This window comes from Astatotilapia calliptera, chromosome 4, assembly GCF_964374335.1.
Source record: "Astatotilapia calliptera chromosome 4, fAstCal68.1, whole genome shotgun sequence".
Taxonomy (NCBI): domain Eukaryota; kingdom Metazoa; phylum Chordata; class Actinopteri; order Cichliformes; family Cichlidae; genus Astatotilapia; species Astatotilapia calliptera.
Window position 1 is genome coordinate 812134 of NC_137425.1, and position 22867 is coordinate 835000.

General features: G+C 48.2%; 1 protein-coding gene across 3 annotated transcripts in view; it reads left to right on the forward strand.

Moving 5' to 3' along the window:
- The first annotated feature begins 2220 nt into the window (after positions 1-2220).
- The window catches only part of rapgefl1 (Rap guanine nucleotide exchange factor (GEF)-like 1), a 36588-nt gene continuing 15941 nt past the window's right edge, over positions 2221-22867 (forward strand). The window contains exons 1-6 of one of the 3 annotated variants that reach the window (XM_080300009.1): positions 2221-2310; positions 5371-5663; positions 18940-19018; positions 20354-20576; positions 21578-21675; positions 22197-22309. In XM_080300009.1, coding sequence (XP_080156135.1) covers positions 2303-2310; positions 5371-5663; positions 18940-19018; positions 20354-20576; positions 21578-21675; positions 22197-22309 — 814 coding nt within the window. In that variant the 5' untranslated portion in view covers positions 2221-2302. Of the gene's footprint in view, positions 2311-3250; positions 3647-5370; positions 5664-18939; positions 19019-20353; positions 20577-21577; positions 21676-22196; positions 22310-22867 lie in introns of those variants that run through there. The other 2 variants (XM_026163836.2, XM_080300008.1) reach the window with 2 other exon arrangements.

Below are 22867 nucleotides of genomic sequence, written 5' to 3' on the forward strand. Positions count from 1 at the left end.
TACAGCATCATGTTTTTATTAAATATCTTCTTAAAATGACTGACTGTACCTTTAAGTGCATTAGTTTATGATGATTCTTCAGGGTGCCACATGTACACTGTACCACTCACTGTCAGCTGGACAGGCTGAGGCTTTCGATCTGACCGGCTAACATCACAGCAGCCAGGTCCAGTTTATCCAGCTGAGGTGAAGCCCAGCAGACAGCTAGCAGCTACAGCTGCCTGTATAATAATAATGCACACTTTCAGCTGTAACACAGGTTAAACAGGTGAGTTATAATAACAGGTGTTATAAAGGAAGAAATGATCTACAGAGTGCAAACAGTTTGTGTTACCGGCTGTGAACATGTTGACTCTGCTGTAACAAACATTTTCATATAATAAATATTCTATCCTAAAGTTTTAACAGGGGAGTCTCCGGGGACAGACTCACTGCTGCCTCTGCTGGACACCAGAGGAACTGCAGGCGCATGAGCTGCTTTTTGTTTTCCCAGCATGCACTGCGAGCGAGTCCTCAGTAATCCAAAATGTAACCCTAACACTAAAGCCACATTTTGAGTGTGAAAAATGCCTTCAACCCCGTGGGGAACTGGATTTTGGTGCGTATGAGGACTGTTGGTCCCCACCAAGATAGTAAGAACCTGTAGACACACACACACGCACACACACACACACACGCACACACACGCACACACACACACACACACACACACACACACGCACACACACACACACACACACACACACACACACACGCACACGCACACACACACACACACACTTCTGTTTTTCTGGCCGTTAATATGAATATTTATGACCTGCAGGGGGCGGGCTGCAGCGCTTATATAAATGTGTGATTGGCAGCTGCTGGTAGCCAATCAGCTCGCAGGCAGTGGCTCCTCCTCATGAATATTCAGCAGCAGGTAAATGAAGCTGATGAAAAGAAGAAGAAAAAACAAACGGCAGTATCTTTGTTGCCGTGGTCACACACACTGCCGTAACCATGGTGAGGGGCTCATTGACACTGTGACTGACAGCTGAATGTAGATGATGATGTAAGGACTTCTGAACAGGAGGAGCTTCCTGCCTTCTAATTGGCTCCCGATCTGTGATGTTAGCAGCGAGTGTCTTTACATGATTTTTACTTTCACGTTTCATTTTTCTCTCCTTTCTGTTAAAATATTTTTTTAATCTTTGTCAGCTTTCTGTGATTTTCTTCTTATTCTCATATTTTTACTTTATCTTGGATACTTGAGTTTTTTCTTTGTGCAGGATTTATTTCTTCCCTGTTGGTTTGATTCTTTTTCAGCATTTCTTCATTCGTCTGGTTTTACTGGCCGAAGCTTTTTGCTCCTGACTTTTTGTTTAAACTGCTCCGGTGTTGCAGCAGCAGGAGGATATTAACACTGTGTCAGCTCCAGATCTCAAGCTTAGACAGCTTCGTCTGTGTGCAGCACAGATGATGATGATTTCAGAGATTTGTCAGGACTTCACCTGTTTGACCTCAGAATACCTGAACTGTCTGTGTGCAACCAGAGACCACTGAGCATGTGCAAACGTGAGCCCCAGGAGTGACACGCGCCATGTTCGGTCAAACATGAACACACACACAGGTCACAGCGTACCTGCGTAATAAAGCTCGTCCTCCAGCCTCACTGTAACAGAAACACTGGGTTCAAATATTAGAAAAGTGATGAAGATTATTTGGTAAAAAGCTGCTTCAGAGAAAAATAACGCAGCGTTAACAGCACGGGGCAGAGGACACACACACACACACACACACGGTGTCACTCATACTGAAGGCGGGCTCAACATTAACGGGTTACAGTCAAAATCTCTGCTCATGTCAAAGTTCAAAAAGCCGTCCGGCTGTTAAAATGTGTAACGAGCAGTACAAACGCAAACACCATGCACATAGTTCACTCATACATGTGTATTGCTTATTATCATTTTTTTCATTGTATATTATTTTCCCCTCTTTACTTTTGCACTTTGTGGTCCAGCTGCCCGATTTCGCTGTGCAAGACAATTACAATAAAACTCTAAGTCTAAGTCTCAAAACTGCTCCTGAATAAGTCCCGTGGGCTGCAGTCTGGACTCTTGGCTGTGGGGGTCAAAGGTCAAAGGACAGCTGGGATCCTGTCCAATCAGGTGTGCTCCTCAGCCTGCTCCCCTCGGGGATTGGTGATCTCGCCCCGATCATTGAGCCTGTACACAGACACGCGTGAGAACAACTGGAATGTGTGTTAGTGTGAGTCGTGCCGTCAGAGTCCGAGCTTCAGGTGAGCTGAGAACACGCTGTCATGCACAGGTGAGGTCATCCAGACGTGTTCCCGCTGAAACAGGCGTATGTGAGGAAAGCTGATGCTTGCCGTTATAATCATCATCATTTCTTTGGTTTTATGCTCATGATTTGTGTCTGTGGTGGAGGTGTGGTCTCAGGTGATGGAGGTGTGGTCTCAGGTGGTGCGGTGGTGTCAGGTTACAGCAACATGCTGCTGGCTGCTCCTGCAGGAGGAGGAGCAGGGGTGTGTGTGTGTCGGGTTACAGTTTGCTGTGTGGCTGATTGTTGCGATCATGTTCCAGCACACAGATCAATAAACGGTCAGGTGACCTCACAGAGAGTCAATAATGTTGGTGTGACGCTAAATCCAGGTGACCTCTGACCTCTGTGAAAAGTCCTGGCTGGTCTTTGATGGTGGTTGTGCTAAAGGTGTGTGTGCGCGCGCGTGCAGGTGGATAAGAGTAACGTGATCTGGAGCTGAAGTCTCGCGGTACTTCCGGCTGAAACGAGCGCTCCTGTCGTCGGGGATATTTCCATATCCATCAATTTTACACCACTGCAAGTAAATGTGTCTGCGCGTGCCCGCCCTGCCAGTGCCGCGGGAGCGCGCAACTGCAGCAGATGAGCGCGGGGAGGGCCGGGGGAGCGTGCACGTTCACACTCACTTCTCATCGCTTTAATTTAGCAGAAGGGGAGGAGAGAGAGGGAGAGAGAGGCAGGGAGAGAGTAAGAGAGAGCTCGCGCACAGTCTCGCGGACCGTCGGAGCTTCCGCAGCATCGGACCTGGAAACCAAACCGAACCAGCACCGCTGCCCAGAAAACCCACAGCACCGGAACGCAGCGCCGGGCGCGTGCTCAGGTGAGGAGCAAGAGGAGGAGCGGACCGAGGCCGAAGCCCGAGCGGAGAGGCCGGGGACGGTGCAGCAGAAGCCGGGGCCGTTGCCACGGAAGAGTCGGTGTGAAAGCAGGAGAGGAGCACGGAGGAGCACCTCCGCCTCCGCCGATGGGGTAGAGCCGGCTGGCGTCCGCAGCAGCCCGCAGAGCCTCGGACGGTCCGCGCTCACCTGCCCGCCCCGACCCGCGGGGCCGGTGATGTAGCAGCCGCCCCCTCCCATCGCATCCACCCACCGAGTACCGCCGCCTCCTCCGCCCAGACTCCCACCATGCCTGCGGGGATGAAACCTCTGGAGAAGTTCCTGAAGAAGCAGACCACGGCGCTGACCCGGGCTGGGGGCTTCGTCGGCGGGGTGGCAGATAAAGCCGGCGGCACCGGGGCGTCCCGCCGCAGGGCCAGCCTGTCCCGGGTCGTCCCGTTCTTCAGGGAGACGTCACCGGAGAGCGGCCAGGCTCGCGAGGTGTTCAGGTGAGACAGAGCGGGTTCGTGGGGGATGAGCAGCAGGTGGACCGCGGTCCTTAAAGGGGTCCCGGGACTCCCCGTCTGCAGGTGAACCCGTGATTCAGTCACGTGATCGCAGACAGCTTATGTAAGCCGGTAACGCTGGGTTACAGTCAGACCCGCGTTACCTGAATGTTACCTGCGTGTTTCCGACACCTGTGACATACTCACACGGTTTACCTTTAAATACAAGCCTGCTGTTGTGTTGTTAACTCCTGTGAGCTGGATTTATTTATACTGTGAGCCGCAGCTGGCGACAATGGGAAGGAAAAACTCCCTTTTAACAGGAAGAAACCTCCAACAGGCTCAAGGAGGGGCGGGGCCATCTGCTGTGGATCAGCTGAAGGCTTTTCAGGGAGTTTTTAGGACTTCCTGATAATAATGAATTACAGTCGTCCAGCCTGGAAGTAATAAATGCATGAACTAGTTTTTCAGCGTCACTCTGAGACAGGATATTTCTAACTTTAGAGATGTTGCACAAATGGAAGAACGCAGTCTTACATATTTGTTTAATATGTGCGTTGAAGGACATGTCCTGGTCAAAAATGACTCCAAGGTTCCTCACAGCGTTACTGGAGGCCAAGGTAATGCCATCCAGAGTAAGAATCTGCTTAGATACCATATTTCTAAGCTTTTCAGGGCCGAGTACAATAACCTCAGTTTGATCTGAATTAAGAAGCAGAAAGTTAGCGGCCATCCAGGTCTTTATGTCTTTAAGACATTCCTGCAGTTTAACTCATTGGTGTGTGTTATCTGGCTTCATAGACAGATAGAGCTGGGTGTGTAGAGCTGTGGAACTCCATAATTGACCTCAGTGTGAAGAGGACTCTGTCTGAGTATTAATTCTGTGTGAAACTCTTTGTGCTCGTTGTTTCAGTTTTTCTGAAAAACATAAATTCCTTGATTCAGACTTTAGTTTACATCAGACTGATTCACAGCAGGAACAGCAAAAAGATCACTGACATCAGGAGAGAAGTGAGTGAAAGACTGACATTCGTTGGTTTAGCCGTCAGTAACAGCTGACTCTGGCTCTATGCTGCCACGCTGATGTTGATGTGATGGACGATCTGTCCTGCTCCTCGTCAGCTCCGTGTTTTACTCTTGGACTTGTTCCTGGCTTTGCATGATCCATAGTTTATAATAATCCTTCTGTATCTGAGCCTCAGTGCAGCTCCTCACTTCATCCTCTGTGTGAAGCAAGCTGTTTTACCTTCTCATCAAGGTAAACTTCTTCTGATTAGGTGGGTGGGGCTTCTATCCTTTCTATGACATCATTCAGGTGTTCAGTGTATAAAACTGATAGAGTGTTTCCAGCAGTCTGAGCTCCCAGTGATTACTGTTCACACACTGAGCTCATTACTGGAAACGTAATAGTTAATACAGCGCCTTCTCAAGATACCAGCCAATCAGAACACAATGAGCTTTCAAAGAGGCGGGTCTTAAAGAGACAGGAGCTAAAACGGCTTGTTTCAGCCGGCGATGAGCTGAGGGCCGGTTTAGGGTGAATGAGGATTGTTTTGAATCATGCAAAGCTGACGTCCTCAGAGGTCTCGTCAACTTTATCGACTCAGTGACGACTCTGATTAAATAAGACATTCAGATTCAACCCCAGAACGAAACCACCACACACACTCTTCAATAAATCTGCAGCAGAGACAAACTCTGACGTTTGACCTTTGACCCCCCCACAGCCCTGACAGTGAGGACCCGCCCTCCTGGCCCTCAGCCACAGGGACCGGTGTAGTGACGGCCCCCAGCAGTGCTAATGGCTCCGGCTCTGGTTCGGGGTCCGGTTCTGGTTCTGGAGGAGGAGACGTCCGCAGCCCGTCTCTGTCCAGTGACGAGCAGAGCTCTGAGGCGAGCCTCATCACGGATGGGGGAGGAGGAGGAGGAGGGGGGACACCTGTTCATGCCGATACCCCGGAAAACCTGACGCTCGCCGTGCTGGACAGCGTGGTGGGAAAACGCTTCGGACACTGCAAAGGTAAGAAGTGAGATTCACGAGCCCGGCTCACGTGTGACCCCAGGAAGTCTGAAGGTCCAGTTCTGGATCTCTAAGGTACTGAAAGTCTCTGTGAGTGATGGAAGTGTGGAGCAGCAGGTCGGCAGGCGGACGGCACGCTCGCGCCCACAGGCCACTGCGACCGTGCCGTCAGTGAGCACGCTCAGTGTGCTGATTGGTCAGACGTCCACGTTCACATCTGACCAAACGAACGGCACCAGAGTTCCGTCAGTGCAGGCCTCTGTTTGTACCACGACCTGTTTTATACTGTGTGTGTGTGTGTGTGTGTGTGTGTGTGTGATGTAAACGTGTCGCTTTCGAAGCCTCTGGTCTTCCGGAGAAAAGAGCGCTGCAGCGGCGAGAGACTGCAGAAACCCTGAGAGAGAAAATCTGCTGTAGGATGGAGATCAGGCCGAGTCGGCTTCCTGCAGGAGGATTTTCATTTTTACAGCTCATATCACACAGACCGCAGCCTCAGCGCGGGGTGTGAGTGTGTGAGTGTGTGTGTGTGTGTGAGTGTGTGTGTGTGTGTGTGTGTGAGTGTGTGTGTGTGTGTGTGTGTGAGTGTGTGAGTGTGTGAGTGTGTGTGTGTGTGTGTGTGTTCAGCTCCAGCGGTTACATAATCACTGCCGTCCTCTTTCAGAAACGCAGCCTGCTTATTACAGCTGAAGTGGGTGTGCAGGCATGCGTATGTGTTCCTGCAGGAATGTTTGCCTTCGTGTGTGTGTTTGTGTGTGTGTGTTTGTGTGTGTGTGTGTGTGTGTGTGTGTGTGTGCTGTTTTCTGCTGCATTTCTGCTTTTTCACAGATTAGAAAATAAAAAGGATTCAAAAATTTCATAAAAATATCAAATGCACTTAAACATTGTAACAATTTAAAAATCTGCAATAAGACATGAAATGTTTTAAAATTGTAATTAAGAAAAATCCAGAAAAATCATTAAAATAAAAACAACCAGAATTCAAATATTGAGTAAAAAACTTTATTTCGTGTCATTTTGTAATTTTCGAAACACAGAAAATAAAGCTGAACGTGTCCTGATGAGTAAAGCTTTGATGTTTCATGCTGTGCAGCTTCTGCTCAGCAACACTGAAGCGATCACTGAGCGACGTCTTTATTATGTTCTGTTTCTATAATAAAGGCCAAAGAACAGACGTGTCTGTAGCTTCCTGCTGCTCGGAGGATCCGGATGGTCGGCTCGCTCCGTGCGTTATGTAAGCGCCCGGCGTTACTCTGCAGAAACTAGAGAAAAACTAGAGAATTTTCACTTGTTTCAAGGCGAAATATCTTGTATTAAGTGAAAAAATCTGCCAATGAAACAAGTGAAAATTCTCTAGTTTTTCTCTAGTTTCAAGATTCACTGTCTTGAAACAAGTTCCTTTATCTTACTGATGCTTTGTAGCTGGTTTAGTCTTATTTTAAGTGTAATGAGATAATTTCAGCTAGAAATAAAACAAATATACTTGGTAAGATTTTGAGTTCTTGCAGTGTAATAAGCTCTTCACAGTTTGAGCTGTGAGCTCCATTTTCCTCAAACGAGTCATTTGTTCACACGAGTGAAGACATCAGAGCTGCTGAGGACATGAAGACCTTCACACGTTTTAATCACAGCTCAGTTTCAGTTACACGGCTCTGCAAAATAATGCTCTGCATCCGCACGCGACGAGTTTGGTAAATGCGACGTGTCTCAGGCTGAAAGCAGATTGAATCTGAGTCTGGGCAGTGATGCTTTATTGTGAAAAGCTCCACTTCCTGTTATCAGCTGTTAGAGGATCAAACTGAAATAATCTCACAGATTGGCGTCCCTCGCTGTCCTGCTGCAGGGGCGTGTCTGAGGGGGAACCGCTGAGTGTGAGCAGGCAGGATGCCACTTCCTGCGGTCGGGGTCGTCGTGTCAGACGGGACGCTTAACACTTCCTGTCTTTGAACGCGTTTGGGACAGAGGAGCAATGGCCCACAATACATTGCACACACACTAAAGCTGCGTGTCAGAGTTTCAGGTGTTTGTGAGAAACTGCGTCCGTGAAGCAAACAGGCGCCGACGCCCGACGATCAAACGAATTTTCTGCAGCCTGATTTAAAACACGTGAGAGAGACAGACGGGGACGAGGACACGCTTCTGAGGCGCTGTGAGCGCTTGTGTCCATCACCACGTGAAACCGTATTAATAATAATAATAATGATTGCATTTATATAGCGCTTTCCGAGACGAGATTCTTCTTCTTCTTCTTCTTAACAACGTGCCCTGCTGTGTGTGTTCACACGCTCACCTTAATCTGAACCAACGTCTGCTTTGTGGAAGATTTCAAAGATTTTTTGCAGAATTACAGAAAATTCTGGATCTAATTCAGGGTTTTGTTCCCTGCAGGTGGGTCTGTGTGGCACAGTGTGTGTGTGTGTGTGAGACCCAGCGGCTGAGTGGAGCAGCATTTGCTGTGATGGATGCACGCAGCGCTCCAAAGGTCTGTGATTAGCAGCTGTTTGTTGTCCCAGCAGATTAGCGGCCCGTCTGTGGACGCAGGTTTAATGCGGCGGGTTTGTGTCGGAGCAGAGACGCGAGGCGGCTGCGTTTCTCTCTGAGATGAGGAATGAAAGCTGGGCTTGCCCTCAGGAGCGTCGCAGCTCTGCAGGATTCAACTCCTGTCACTGTGTTTCTGGTCGCTCTGCAGGACTACAAATATGGAGAGGCAGTCATTTACAAACTACAAACCCAGCAGGTCTGAGTGTAATTTAACAAAACGCTGACAAAATCATTAGAAGCAAAGATGAAGATGTTTTTTCTCAGGCTGTGAACAGTTTATGGATCCTTATTAAAGCGAAGCTTCAGAATGTCTGTGGCGTTAACTGAGTCCTGTGCTGAGCTCAGAGGTCAGAGGTCAGAGGGTGTCGGGCAGGAGAGCTGCAGCGGAGCGACGAGTCTGCAGCTGGAAATCACTGCTTCATATTTAACACTGCAGAGCTTCAGCCCGTCAGCCTGACCCACATCCAGCCTTCACTGCTCGCACACACACACACACACACACACACACACACACACACTCGCTCAGGAAGTTCGGCTGGTTTGAGACGGTGTTCGTTGTGTTTTGCGCCGCGATGCGTGCTCACCTTTCTGGTTTTACCTGCTCGTAACACACACGCACACCTGCATGTTTCAGACGTCACACACTTTGACGTGTTGCCAAAACCGTTGATTGAGAAACAAAAATCTGGATTTCAGATTCCTTCACTCTGCTCATGTGACCTGTTTATGGGAAAGCTGGGGTTTCCTTCATGAACACTGGGATTTTTGAACGCTCTGCTAAAGCGGACTGACTTTACTGCTGAAGTGCAGCAGAGTGGCTTTGCATGATCTTCATAATAATCCTTGTCTGTCTCCTCCCACAGCACACTCGTGTGTTTGATGGGGATGGATGGAGGCGCTGCTCGTGTTTAACGTTGGAGGGCGACCCTGTGAGAAAGTTTAACCATGAAGCGCTCGCACCTCTGATCACTGACCAATGACTGTGACCAGTCAGAGAGGCTGACGGGGGCGTGGTCCCCCACAGGGCTGCTTCAAACAGACAGAAAAACTCAAACTGACTTCAGGTCAGTTATGTTGGACCACAGACTGTATATAAAATAATAAACTTTATTTATAAAGCACACTTAAAAGATGTATGCAGTACCATGATGCCAGCGTGCCGGTCACGAGGCGGGGGACGGTGTAAGCATAGAGGTGAGCAATAACAGTGACGTCACTTCCTGTTGTGTACGAGCAACAGATCGAGCCCGGCACCTGCTGCAGGTACAGAACAACTTTGTTCCCCGAGCGGTGTTTCTAAATCCGTTTATCTGTTGTAGTTCCCTCAGCACTCCCTCTGTGCTTTGGCCCTGGTTCATGCTGCGTGTCTCCGCTGTTGTTGAATACTTTCAGCTTTGCCTGTTGCGTTCGCCGTTTAATTCCTGTTTCCATGTCTGGATTATTTTGTCCTCGGCTTTACAGTCGCAGGATTTGGAGCCTGTGATTTTTATGAAGACTGTTGGTGGCCTCAGGCCCCCGTAAAATGATCACAGGTCAGCGTCCCCTGAAGTGATGTAAACATGAATGTGTGTGTGTGCAGACTGGGGCTGTGACGCTGGTCTAGATAATCCTGGTTCAGCCTTTCTTCACACCCACAGCGATGACTGACGGACTAACGTGTGTGTCGCTGGGAAGCTATGAAAAAACACTTACCTGTGCGTACCTGCCGCGTACGTGCCTCTCATTAATGACATCACGTGCTGTGATTGGCTCCTGGGGCTTTAAGCACTCATTGTTTTTTTTCAAATCAAATCACTTTTATTGTCACATCACATGTGCAGGTACATTGGTACAGCACATGTGAGTGAAATTCTTGTGTGCGAGCTTCACAAGCAACAGAGTTGTGCAAAATACAATAATGTAAACAAGCAAAATACAAGAATGGCTACATCTGAAACTAATAAATATATGTACAATATATAATAGTATATGCATTTCTGGATGTGTATACTAAATATTTTTCTACGTGTGTGTGTGTGTGTGTGTGTGTGTGTGTGTGTGTGTGTGTGTGTGTGTACACATATTTTACAAATTAAATAGAGTAAACAATGAATAGAATATATAAAATAAATAAAATAAAATATACAGAGTTGAATATGTGCAAAACAGTGGCATTACTGTACAGTATGGAGTGCATAATGTTGAAGTTCCAGTAGTGAAGCTGAGGTGTCTATGACGTGTTCAGCAGTCTGATGGCCTGATGGAAGAAGCTGTCTCTCAGTCTGCTGGTACGGGACCGGATGCTGCAGAACCTCCTTCCTGATGGAAGCAGTCTGAACAGTTTATGGCTGGGGTGACTGGAGTCCTTGATGATCCTCCCCGCTTTCCTCAGGCAGCGCTTCCTGTAGATGTCTTGGAGGGAGGGAAGCTCACCTCCAATTATCCGTTCAGAGCACCGCACTACTCGCTGGAGAGCTTTGCAGTTGTAGGCGGTGCTGTTGCCATACCAGGTGGTGATTTATCCAGTGAGGATGCTCTCAATGGCACAGTGATAGAAGGTCCTGAGGATGCGGGGGCTCATGCCGAATCTTTTCAGTCTCCTGAGAAAGAAGAGGCGCTGCTGCGCCTTCTTCACTGTTTTGTTTGTGTGTACTGACCACGTAAGATCCTCAGCCAGATGTACACCAAGGAACCGGAAGCTGCTCACTCTCTCCACAGCAGCGCCGTTGATGGTGATGGGGGTGTGTACTTCTCTGCACCTCCGGAAGTCCACTATCAACTCCTTTGTCTTTGCGACGTTGAGGGTGAGATGGTTGTCTTGACACCAGTGGGTCAGGGCGCTGACCTCCTCCCTGTAAGCCGTCTCATCACCGTTGGTGATAAGACCCACCACTGTAGTGTCGTCCGCAAACTTCACAATGATGTTGGAGCTGTTAGTGGCTGTGCAGTCGTAGGTGTAGAGTGAGTACAGGAGAGGGCTCAGTACACACCCCTGTGGAGCACCAGTGTTCAGTGTGATGGGGGATGAGGTGATGCTGCCCAGTCTGACCACCTGGCGTCTGTCAGACAGGAAGCTAAGCTTTTCATATATAAAGCATCAGCAGGGAGTGATCGGAGATCACAAAGAGCTATAAGCTGCTGCTGCGTTGTTTACAGGTGAGACTCCGCCCCCTGAGGGTGCCGCATCATCGCACTTGAAACATAAAAGCAGAAAACTCGTCAGCTTCACCGTTTTTAAATAAAGCTGTGGGAAAGCATGAGCCAGCGGTCGCTATGGAGACATGCGTCTGCTACCCCATAATATTATCATAGTGTGGGTGTGTGTAAACATCTGGCTCACAGGTAACACAGAAAGATGACAAGTTTCACGAAAGAGGAACACACACACACACACACACACACACACACAGACACACACACACTCACACAGACACACACAGACACACACAGACAAACACACACAGACACACACACAGACAGACACACACACAGACACACACACAGACACACACAGACAGACACACACACACACACAGACACACAGACAGACACACACAGACACACACACACAGACACACACAGACACACACACACACACACACACACACACAGACAGACACACACACACAGACAGACACAGACACACACACACACACACAGACACACACACACACAGACACACACACACAGACACACACAGACACAGACACACACAGACACAGACACACACAGACAGACACACACACAGACACAGACAGACACAGACACACACAGACACACACACACACAGACACACACAGACACACACAGACAGACACACACACAGACAGACACACACACAGACACACGCACACACAGACACACACAGACACAAACACACACAGACACACGCACACACAAACACACACAGACACACGCACACACAGACACACACACAGACACACACAGAGACACACACAGAGACACACACACAGAGACACACACACAGACACACACACAGAGACACACACACAGACACACACACGCCTGTTGGGGCAGGTATTCAGGCGTGTTACTCTCAGACGAAGAATGTAAACACCAATTTCGAGCGAGCTTCATTTTCGTTGCATTTTGTGCGTTCACGCCTCTCTTTGTCTCTTTGTGAGGACTTTGTACAAAGCGAGGACCTCGGCTGCCGTCCTGACTTGTTGCTGTCGGCCCGTCTGAGGCTCAGGTTAGCGTCACGCTCCTGTGGACACATGCTTCCTACAGCGTCCCCACAAATACAAAGTTTGGTCACTGTGTGTGTGTGTGTGTGTGTGTATCTGTGTGTGTGTGGTGGACTTTTCAGCGGTTTTATTGGCAGCTGAGCCCAAAACAGAAACTTTAAAGCCTCGTAGTTTTATTCTGGGCTACAGCCAGAACATATTTACATGCTTCGGATGTTCTCAGGCTCCGTGTCGTTGTCTTCTGTTTTGTCAGGAATGAGCCCGTGGACAGGGACGGGCTGTTGTACACAAACCTGCTCAGCAAAGCCTGAAACAAACATATTTGATGGTTTGATTAGAATCCGGTGCTCAGAGGCAGAGACGCTCAGCTGTGCGTCTGAAGGCTCTGCCTGCAGATGACTGAAGAATCCGTGTTGGCAGACGTCGACTGACATCACGTATTAGCTTTGTTGTACTGGGATCAGTGGTGTGACTCCATATGGGCCTGGTGGTTTGATGAGCAGCAGGAGGAGAGCTGATGGGCACAGAGGAGGCTCAGGTGTGTTTTGGCTCTTTCACCTGCACAGAAACCGAAAGGTTTATCTGACAGAAAGGAAAACCCCGCAGCGTCACATGACCTCCTGAAACAATCATGTGGCGTGTTGGTGGAGCTGAGCACAGCTGCTGGGTTATCTAAGAGTCTGTAATAAGAATAATTATGCAGCAGCCAGTCAGTCATACAAACACAAACAGAAGAAAAGCTCTGAGTGGGAGGAGTTTGGTTTCTCCTCTACAAACGCAAAAGAAGCTTTTACCTTCCTCCTCCTCGTCTTCCTCGACCCCTCAGAGTTGCAGGTTTCCTCGTTTTAGGAGTGTGTGTGCGTGTTTGTGTGTGTGCAGATAACATAAGAGGCTCTTTAGCACCTGTTCACATAGCAACCAGCTCTCAGTAAGACATTTGGAGAAGAGGAGTGGGAGGCAGAGAGAGGAAGAGTGAGAGCCAGGCGGTGGGAGGGAGAAACACAAAGAGACTGAAATTAGAGGCTTCAAACTTCTCTGCACAAAAAACACAATTTCATCTCAGTGAGAGCGAGGCAGACAGGATGGACCCCTGACCTCTGACCCAAAGCTGAAGCATATAAAATAAAACGGAGCACAGAAACAGCTGCAGTAAACATCTGTATGTATGCATATGGAGTGTAAATGACCAACTCACATGACGGCATGATGCTGAACATGATGCTGCAGTGTGTGTTTTGTGCTCGCCATCAGCGATGCTGTGCTCACCATGCGTGCCGTGCTCGCCTGTTCTCCATCATGGAGTTTGCTCGCACAGTTGGAGGTCTGGATGTTTGAAAAGGTTTTGATCTGAAATGCAAACTGAGAAAAACTCTGCAACACAGATGAGCCGTCTGTGTCCCAGAGTTCAGTCTGGATTCAGAGGAACAGGAAGTGCTTCTCACCGTCTGCTCCACATGTGTGAGGAGGTGAGGACAGAAACCTCAGAGCAGTTGGATAATTGGCAGAAGGTGGATGATGGACGGATGGTTGGCTGGATGATAGTTGTTGGTTGGATGGATTATGGATGGATGAATGGATGGATGATGGATGGATGTTGGTTGGATGGATGTTGGTTGGATGCTGGTTGGATGGATGCTGGTTGGATGGATGTTGGTTGGGTGGATGATGGTTGGATGGATGTTGGTTGGGTGGATGATGGTTGTTGGTTGGATGGATTATGGATGGATGAATGGATGGATTATGGATGGATGAATGGATGGATGATGGATGGATGTTGGTTGGATGGATGCTGGTTGGATAGTTGTTGGTTGGATGGATTATGGATGGATGAATGGATGGATTATGGATGGATGGATGGATGGATGTTGGTTGGATGGATGTTGGATGGATGTTGGTTGGGTGGATGATGGTTGGATGGATGTTGGTTGGGTGGATGTTGGTTAGATGAATGGATGGATGATGGATGGATGATGGATGGCTGTTGGTTGGATGGATGTTGGTTGGATGCTGGTTGGATGGATGATGGATGGCTGTTGGTTGGATGGATGCTGGTTGGATGGATGTTGGTTGGATGGATGTTGGTTGGGTGGATGATGGTTGGATGGATGTTGGTTGGGTGGATGATGGTTGTTGGTTGGATGGATTATGGATGGATGAATGGATGGATTATGGATGGATGAATGGATGGATGATGGATGGATGTTGGTTGGATGGATGTTGGTTGGATGGATGATGGATGGCTGTTGGTTGGATGGATGCTGGTTGGATAGTTGTTGGTTGGATGGATTATGGATGGATGAATGGATGGATTATGGATGGATGAATGGATGGATGATGGATGGATGTTGGTTGGTTGGATGTTGGTTGGGTGGATGATGGTTGGATGGATGTTGGTTGGGTGGATGTTGGTTAGATGAATGGATGGATGTTGGTTGGATGTTGGTTGGATAGATGATGGATGGATGATGGATGGCTGTTGGTTGGATGGATGTTGGTTGGATGCTGGTTGGATGGATGATGGATGGCTGTTGGTTGGATGGATGCTGGTTGGATGGATGTTGGTTGGATGGATGTTGGTTGGGTGGATGATGGTTGGATGGATGTTGGTTGGGTGGATGATGGTTGGATGGATGTTGGTTGGGTGGATGATGGTTGTTGGTTGGATGGATTATGGATGGATGATGGATGGATGTTGGTTGGATGGATGTTGGTTGGATGGATGATGGATGGCTGTTGGTTGGATAGTTGTTGGTTGGATGGATTATGGATGGATGAATGGATGGATTATGGATGGATGAATGGATGGATGATGGTTGGATGGATGTTGGGTGGATGATGGTTGGATGGATGTTGGTTGGGTGGATGTTGGTTAGATGAATGGATGGATGTTGGTTGGATGTTGGTTGGATAGATGATGGATGGATGATGGATGGCTGTTGGTTAGATGGATGTTGGTTGGATGATGATTGGATGGATATTGGTTGGTTGGTTGGATAGATGATGGATGGATGTTGGTCGGTTGGATGATGGATGGATGGATGGATGGATGATGGTTGGATGATGGTTGGATGGATGGATATTGGTTGGTTGGTTGGATAGATGATGGATGGATGTTGGTCGGTTGGATGATGGATGGATGTTGGATGGATATTGGTTGGATGGATGATGGATGGCTGTTGGTTGGATGGATGTTGGTTGGGTGGATGATGGTTGGATGGATGTTGGTTGGGTGGATGTTGGTTAGATGGATGGATGTATGTTGGTTGGATAGATGATGGATGGATGTTGGTCGGTTGGATGATGGATGGATGGATGTTGGATGGATATTGGTTGGATGGATGATGGATGTTGGTTGGGTGGATGATGGTTGGATGGATGTTGGTTGGGTGGATGTTGGTTAGATGGATGGATGTATGTTGGTTGGATAGATGATGGATGGATGTTGGTCGGTTGGATGATGGATGGATGGATGTTGGATGGATATTGGTTGGATGGATGATGGATGGCTGTTGGTTGGATGGATGTTGGTTGGGTGGATGATGGTTGGATGGATGTTGGTTGGGTGGATGTTGGTTAGATGGATGGATGTATGTTGGTTGGATAGATGATGGATGGATGAATGAATGGATGGATGATGGATGGCTGTTGGTTAGATGGATGTTGGTTGGATGTTGGATGGATGTTGGTTGGATGGATTATGGTGCACAGTCATTGCTGCACCCCTGCAGTCATTTTGTCGAACACGTATCGCTTTCGTGCCGTCACCGTTTCATCCTCGACGCTGTGATTTCTGTCCTCTCTCTCTCTCTCTCCTGTGGGCGTTTGGGTTCGGCTGCTCTCTCTCGCTCTCCTCCCACGTTCACACTCTCTGTGTTCTCGCCATCGCTCTGCTACCCCGTGATCTGCGCTGCACATGCTCCACGCCGTTGAATAATCAGAGTAATGAGTACAGGTTTCAGCTTCAGTGCGGCACTGTGTAAAAACTCATTTACGTGTGTGTCAGCTGACATGAAAGATAAGCGCCACCTACCCCCCCCCCCCCCCCCCCCCCTTTAAATCTGGGACATACAGCTGTTATAGAGGCGGGGCCAGGGCGTTACAAACTGGAACTGAATAAACTGAACTCGGTTCAGCTCTGTGTTAATTTCACCTCTTCTGTCCGAAACAAGCTGTTCTTGCTCCTCCTCCGCTTCACCAAACTCTCCTCTGATTGGCTGCCCATCAGTGTGCTTCCTGTTTGCCCACTTTCATCAATGTTTTAATGCAAATATGTTTCAGATACTCTGAGAATCACTGAAATAAGTTCTTGTTTTATTCTCGATGTTTGTCTCTGGAAACATCTGGAAGCTTATTTCACATTTTTAAAAAATCAATTAATGAATTAAAAATGGACATTATGTTGCAAACACAATAATCACATTATTGATCAGTGTTTAACATGAATGTATCATTTTGAGCTGACGTGTTACATGGAGTACTCCTGTTAGTACTGCAGCTGATTACTTCAGTCAAACCTCCATCATCGGTGGATTATTGATCAGTGATCAGTAGTAAGCATGAAGCTCTCATCCTGTTTCGTTTTTTTTCTTCTCTCACATTTCCCTCTTCATCCTCCCACTGTCGACAACGTGGTGTCGCTATGGCAACCGCCTGCAGAGAGGCGGATCGCCACAGGCCACGCCCACTGCAGCATGCTTGTCACACACACAGCAGTGTATTTTTGGAGATGTGACCACAGGTTTTGGCTGTTTCAGCAGCTTTAATTACAGCTGTAACTGCAGCAGCTGCTTCACCTCCACACTCACACACACACCCTCCTTTTCTGTGTGTGTGTGTGTGTGTGTGTGTGTGTGTGTGTGTGTGTGTGTGTGTGTGTGTGTGTGTGTGCGCTGAAATCTCTGTGCAGCAGACTGGAGACGAGCTAAATGTAGGCCACGAGGACGTGTTAGCCTCAGAGCGGCTCGCTCAGAAACCAGACATAAAGATTTATTCATATGTATCCGTTTCACACACACATGAGTGTCACAGATAATAAAAATATCCACGTCTGTGTTTCCTCCAGCTCACTAAATCAAAGCGAGCGTGATGACATTATGATTATTATCAGAGTTCTGCAGCAGAGTTTCATATGCGCCTCTCCAGATCTGGTTGTCATCGCTGTGTTTCCCTTTATGTTTTATCATTTATCGTTGTTTTTGTTTGTGTAACCCAGGTCCCACGTAGCTATGGTAAAGCTAGAGTATATAGTACAATGAGACTGGGCCTGGGTTCGTAGTGCTACTAATAATGATACCTGATACCCTCTAATTTGCTATAATAAGGACCACCACAACTGTATTTTACACAAATTAAATCCCTCACCGGGTATTTATTTAGACAAAAAGAAATGAATAAAATAAACAGTTACTCTTATAAAATGAATTGAATTAAAATAAACAAACAAAATTACTGTAAAAGTGACTACGTGGGTTTTCAATGAAAGATTTATCAAAACAAAATACCTCTTTCTTAGGTGCCAACTGTTATTTCAGTTACAACAGCTCACACCTTTAAAATGGATGAATTTCAACCTTTGATAATAACTTTGATTAACTACACACTTACTCAATTTAAACCGATTGTGTAACAGTGGGCCCACACACACACACACACACTTTAACCTGTCCACACTACACCTGTAGCACGGTGCTTGTTGCAGGCCTGATTCGAAGTTCGGGTGCGGTGAGGCCTAAAACTGATGGCCGCTTCACTCAAACTGAGCCATAAACAAAATACGTGCACTTTAGTTCCAGTTAGTACTCACGAGTCCAATGAGTTTGTTAGTGGGGCAATCAGAAACGGACAGTTAGTTCACCAGTAGTGAAGACAGTCAGGGGTAAGAAAACAGTCAGGGGCGAGGAAACAGCCAGGGGTGAGAAAACAGCAGGGTCCATCCGGGCAGAAACCTCTCTCTCCTTTCAGAGCGTCCCTCGGCTTCTAAACATATTTAAACACTTGAGCTACAATACCAAATGCTATCACATAACGATTTAGCATTAGCATGCTTTGACTGAAAATCACAGAGCTAAACATACAGCATGGCATCACAGCACATAACGCGGTAAGCTGCGCTAATTAGCAAGCCGCTAGTTAGCATCACATATCACGCTATTTTATCACTATAACGAATAGTTACAGTACAAATGTCAAGGCACACAGTCTCATTTACCTCTTGCAGATCACAAATAAGTAATATCAGGACCACGGGTAGTCGACCTCAACGATACACTTAGATGCAAAATCCACACCACGTTTGCCTTACGACATCTCTCTCTTCAGACCTGCGGTCTGTCTGACGTCCAGCAGGGGGCGACTCCTGAGAGTTCCTCTGGATTAGCATTGCTGCACACGGCGTCTACCTCAAACCCGTTTCCCTCAGCCCCGCCCCCGTGACGTTGGTCGGGCCTCTGAGCGTGTGTGCGGATGTCGTGCTTCTCTCCTGGCTGCAGGCCTGTGTTGTGTTCAGGGACAGTCTGTACAGATAATCTCTGTGTGTTTGTGTCTCTGTGCAGAAACGCTCCTGGATGACTTTATGTTGACACATCCCATCTTCCTGGCGGCGGACAGGCTCCAGCAGGTCCTGCTGCAGCAGTATCCTTCACGCGCTCACAGGCATGCGTGCCTGGCTGTCGAGCGGTCGCCTCGCAGCGTTATCTGCTGCGGGTTCTGCAGGTTTGTGTCTGAACAGCTCCGGTGTTGTTTTGTTTCGTTTCTGCAGCGTTCCCACGTTGTTGGCATTCCAGTGACGGGAATGGGAAGTTTTCTGCTTCAGTGGAAAAACAAAACCTGGCTGGCAGACTTCCATGAAACCTCCATGATGTCATTGTTTTACCCATAATGACCTCTGACCTCAGCGGTTTTATCACCACGCCTTTGAGTTTGTAGATCCCAGGAACGGACGAATCGTGCTGTGACGCCTTTACAGATATCAGCTGTGATTCTGTCACCAGAGCGTCGAGTGCTGCGGACCAATCACGCTTCAGCAGGTCAACGTCAGCGCTTAGAACAGGAAGTCCTGAAAACCCGTGGGCGTACACACAGGAAGAGACCGTCATCACCGACTGAACTACCTCAATCTCCTCAGCCACTGAGCGCGCTCTGTAGCATCCAACAGGAACAAGACTCAGACCTGAAACTGATCTCAGATCAGCTGAGCAGGACGCTCACATCTCATCTTCACCGTCAGCTCTTCGTCCTCTAACCCAAAAATGAATAAAGAGCACGTTTAATGACCGGTGCAGCAGCTCGACACTCGCAGCGCAGAAAAACAGATTTCTGCTGCAGCCGCAGATCTGCCACAGAGAGCGATGAAGAGCTGAGAGGAAGAGGAGCAGAGGGGGGTGTGGCCGAAAGAAGAAAGGGAAGGACAGGCGAAGAGAGAGCTCCATGTTCAAGAACACGAGACGTTCAGGGACTCGTTCAGGAAGGGGTGAAGGGATCAGACGGGGGGCCGGGCACATTTAGCCTTCTTCGTGGACAGAGCCGTGATCAGAGAAATGGCGCTCGTCAGGCCTTCAGTCTCGCCGCGTTGAACAGTCGTGATGATTCACCACAAGCGTCGCTCACAGCTCAGCTGCTTTTAACTTTTCTCAGCTCTGCACTTCCTGCGTGCATTCCCAGGGGATCATGGGAACTGTAGTTCTGTTTTCATAAAGAGGATAAAAAACAAAAAGCAGCATCATCGGCCAATCGGAGGAGAGGAAAAAAAGAGTCTGTGTGAGGCAGATGTTTGTGTGTGCGTGTGGTGATATGTGGGTCATCATGGCGGCGTCTCCAAGCTGCAGCTCTGTGAAGCTGAAACAGCTGATTATGGGTTTGTGCTGGCAGCTGTTTGTTTGTGACGACAGCAACAATCACACCTGTGAGATTTGGTTTCAGAGCGAAGCTTCAGGCGAATGTGTTTCCTCCTTAACTTGACTTTTCCAGATTCAGCCTGGAGGGAGATGGAGGAGGGAAGAAAGGGGAGGCGGAGGGGTGGAGGAGAGAGGGAGGAGGGAGAGGAAGAGGGGAGGAGAGGGACAGAGAGATGGAGGGAGCGATGGACGGAGCAGAGAGGAAGCAGGCGGTGCTGACGGTGGCGTTTCGATACCTGGACACCTACAGAGAGCTGCTGCAGGAGGAGGGCGAGCGCAGCAACAGCTTCCCCAAGGTTACACACACGCAGACACACACATGCAGACACACAGACACACACACGTAGACACACACACACGCAGACACACACACGCAGACACACACACACACACACGCAGACACACACACACGCAGACACACACACACGCAGACACACACACACGTAGACACACAGACACACACGCACGCAGACACACACACACACACGCAGACACACACACACACACACACACACACACACACACGCAGACACACACACACGCAGACACACACACACGTAGACACACACACACACACGCAGACACACACACACGCACACACGCACACACACACACACACACACACACACACACACACACGCAGACACACACACACACACACGCAGACACACACACACACACACGCACACACACACACACACACACACACACGCAGACACACACACACACACACACACACACACACACACACACACACACGCACACACACACACACACACACAGACACACACACACACACACACACACACACACACACACACACACACACGCAGACACACACACGCAGACACACACACACACACACACGCACACACACACACACACACACACACACACACACACACGCACACACACACGCAGACACACACACACACACACACACACACACACGCAGACACACACACACACACACGCAGACACACACACACGCAGACACACACATGCAGTATCCGTCTCAGCCCTGAGTGGTTCCTGCAGGTCGGATCCAAATTTCTGGAAAAACAATAATAACAATAAATAATGTTAAAAAGCTCCAAATCTCCACCTGCATGTTTCCACACCTGTGACTCCTCCCACTGTCAGCGTGAAGACTGCATCACGGCGGTCGATGCACAAACATCCGTTTTTTATTTGAATACTTATTCTTCATAATCACTGCTGGGACTGTCTGGATCTGAAGTGTGTGTGTGTGTGTGTGTGTGTGTGTGTGTGTGTGTGTGTGTGTGTGTGTGTGCAGGAGCTGTACATGTGTGCCGTACAGGAGTTGGCCCAGTATCCTGAGCTGGTGGAGGACGTCCTGAAACTGCAGCGATGGACCGAGATCTTACACTGCCCGTAAGACACACACACACACACAGTAACACACACACACAGTAACACACACACAGTGTAGTCAGCGGGTGCAAGCTTCCATACAAACTTTGGCGTCTGAGTCCATCAGGGGTTTTTAGGTGACCATGTTTGCAGCCAGTTTCATGCAGGGTTACAGGCTGGTCTCTAGCCCCATGTGACCTAAACCTGACCAATCAGAGCGCAGTAATCTGTGTACAGTCTGCACACAGCACGCTTATCATGTGTTGATTTCTGGATGTTGATGTTCACGAGGTTTCTTTATTGCTGCGGCGCTCCATCGTGACTCACACAGTTATCATATTATTATTCATCATTAACGTTTCTATTGATCGCACTCTCACAGCTTAAACAATGAAACACTTTTTATTAATCATTTTTATACTCTGCTAAATATTTACTGTAATAAGTTATTTTATCGATTTGTTATATTTTCTGTGAATTACTCTCAGTTTCTGTGTAATTGTTGTTTGGATTTATTGGACGTGTGTTTGCTCTGCGAGCAGCTCTGACGAGGAGAAGGAGAGCAGGAAGAAGCAGGTGCGCCCTCTGTTCAGACACTTCAGACGCATCGACGCCTGCCTGCAGCCCAGAGAGGCCTTCAGAGGCTCCGACGAGAGTACGACACCCTCGCACGCACACAAACACAAAAGCGGTGTAATCTGTAAACACACACAGAGTTTGAATGCAAATACACCTGCAGTCTGTGGCAGGGATAAACAAATCACACAGCGACACACCCAGAACACACACACACACACACGCACAGCATCAGGAGAGCAAGAACAGCAGGGTGCTGCGTGTGTGTGTCTGTGTGTGTGTCTGTGCGTGTCCTGCAGTCAGTCAGGTTTATTTGCAGTCATACTCCCGGCAAATTTTGACTTAAAGTTATTTTTATTCAACCAGCAAGTTGTTTTTTTCCCTCTTTATTTATAGTTTTTCATGTAATTTGTCCCAACTGATACAAAATGACACAAGTGTCTCCCGAAAGATAAGAAGATGATGTACAAGAAGCATTATTGTGGGAAAAATGATCAGCGTTTTTATACATTTGAGCAAAAAGTGTCAGAATTGTTCGCACCCTTCTCAATGATCAATAGAAAAAGCTTTATTGGCTTTTACAGCAATCAAACGCTTCCTGTTCTTGCAGAGCAGCTTTTTGCACGTCTCCACAGGT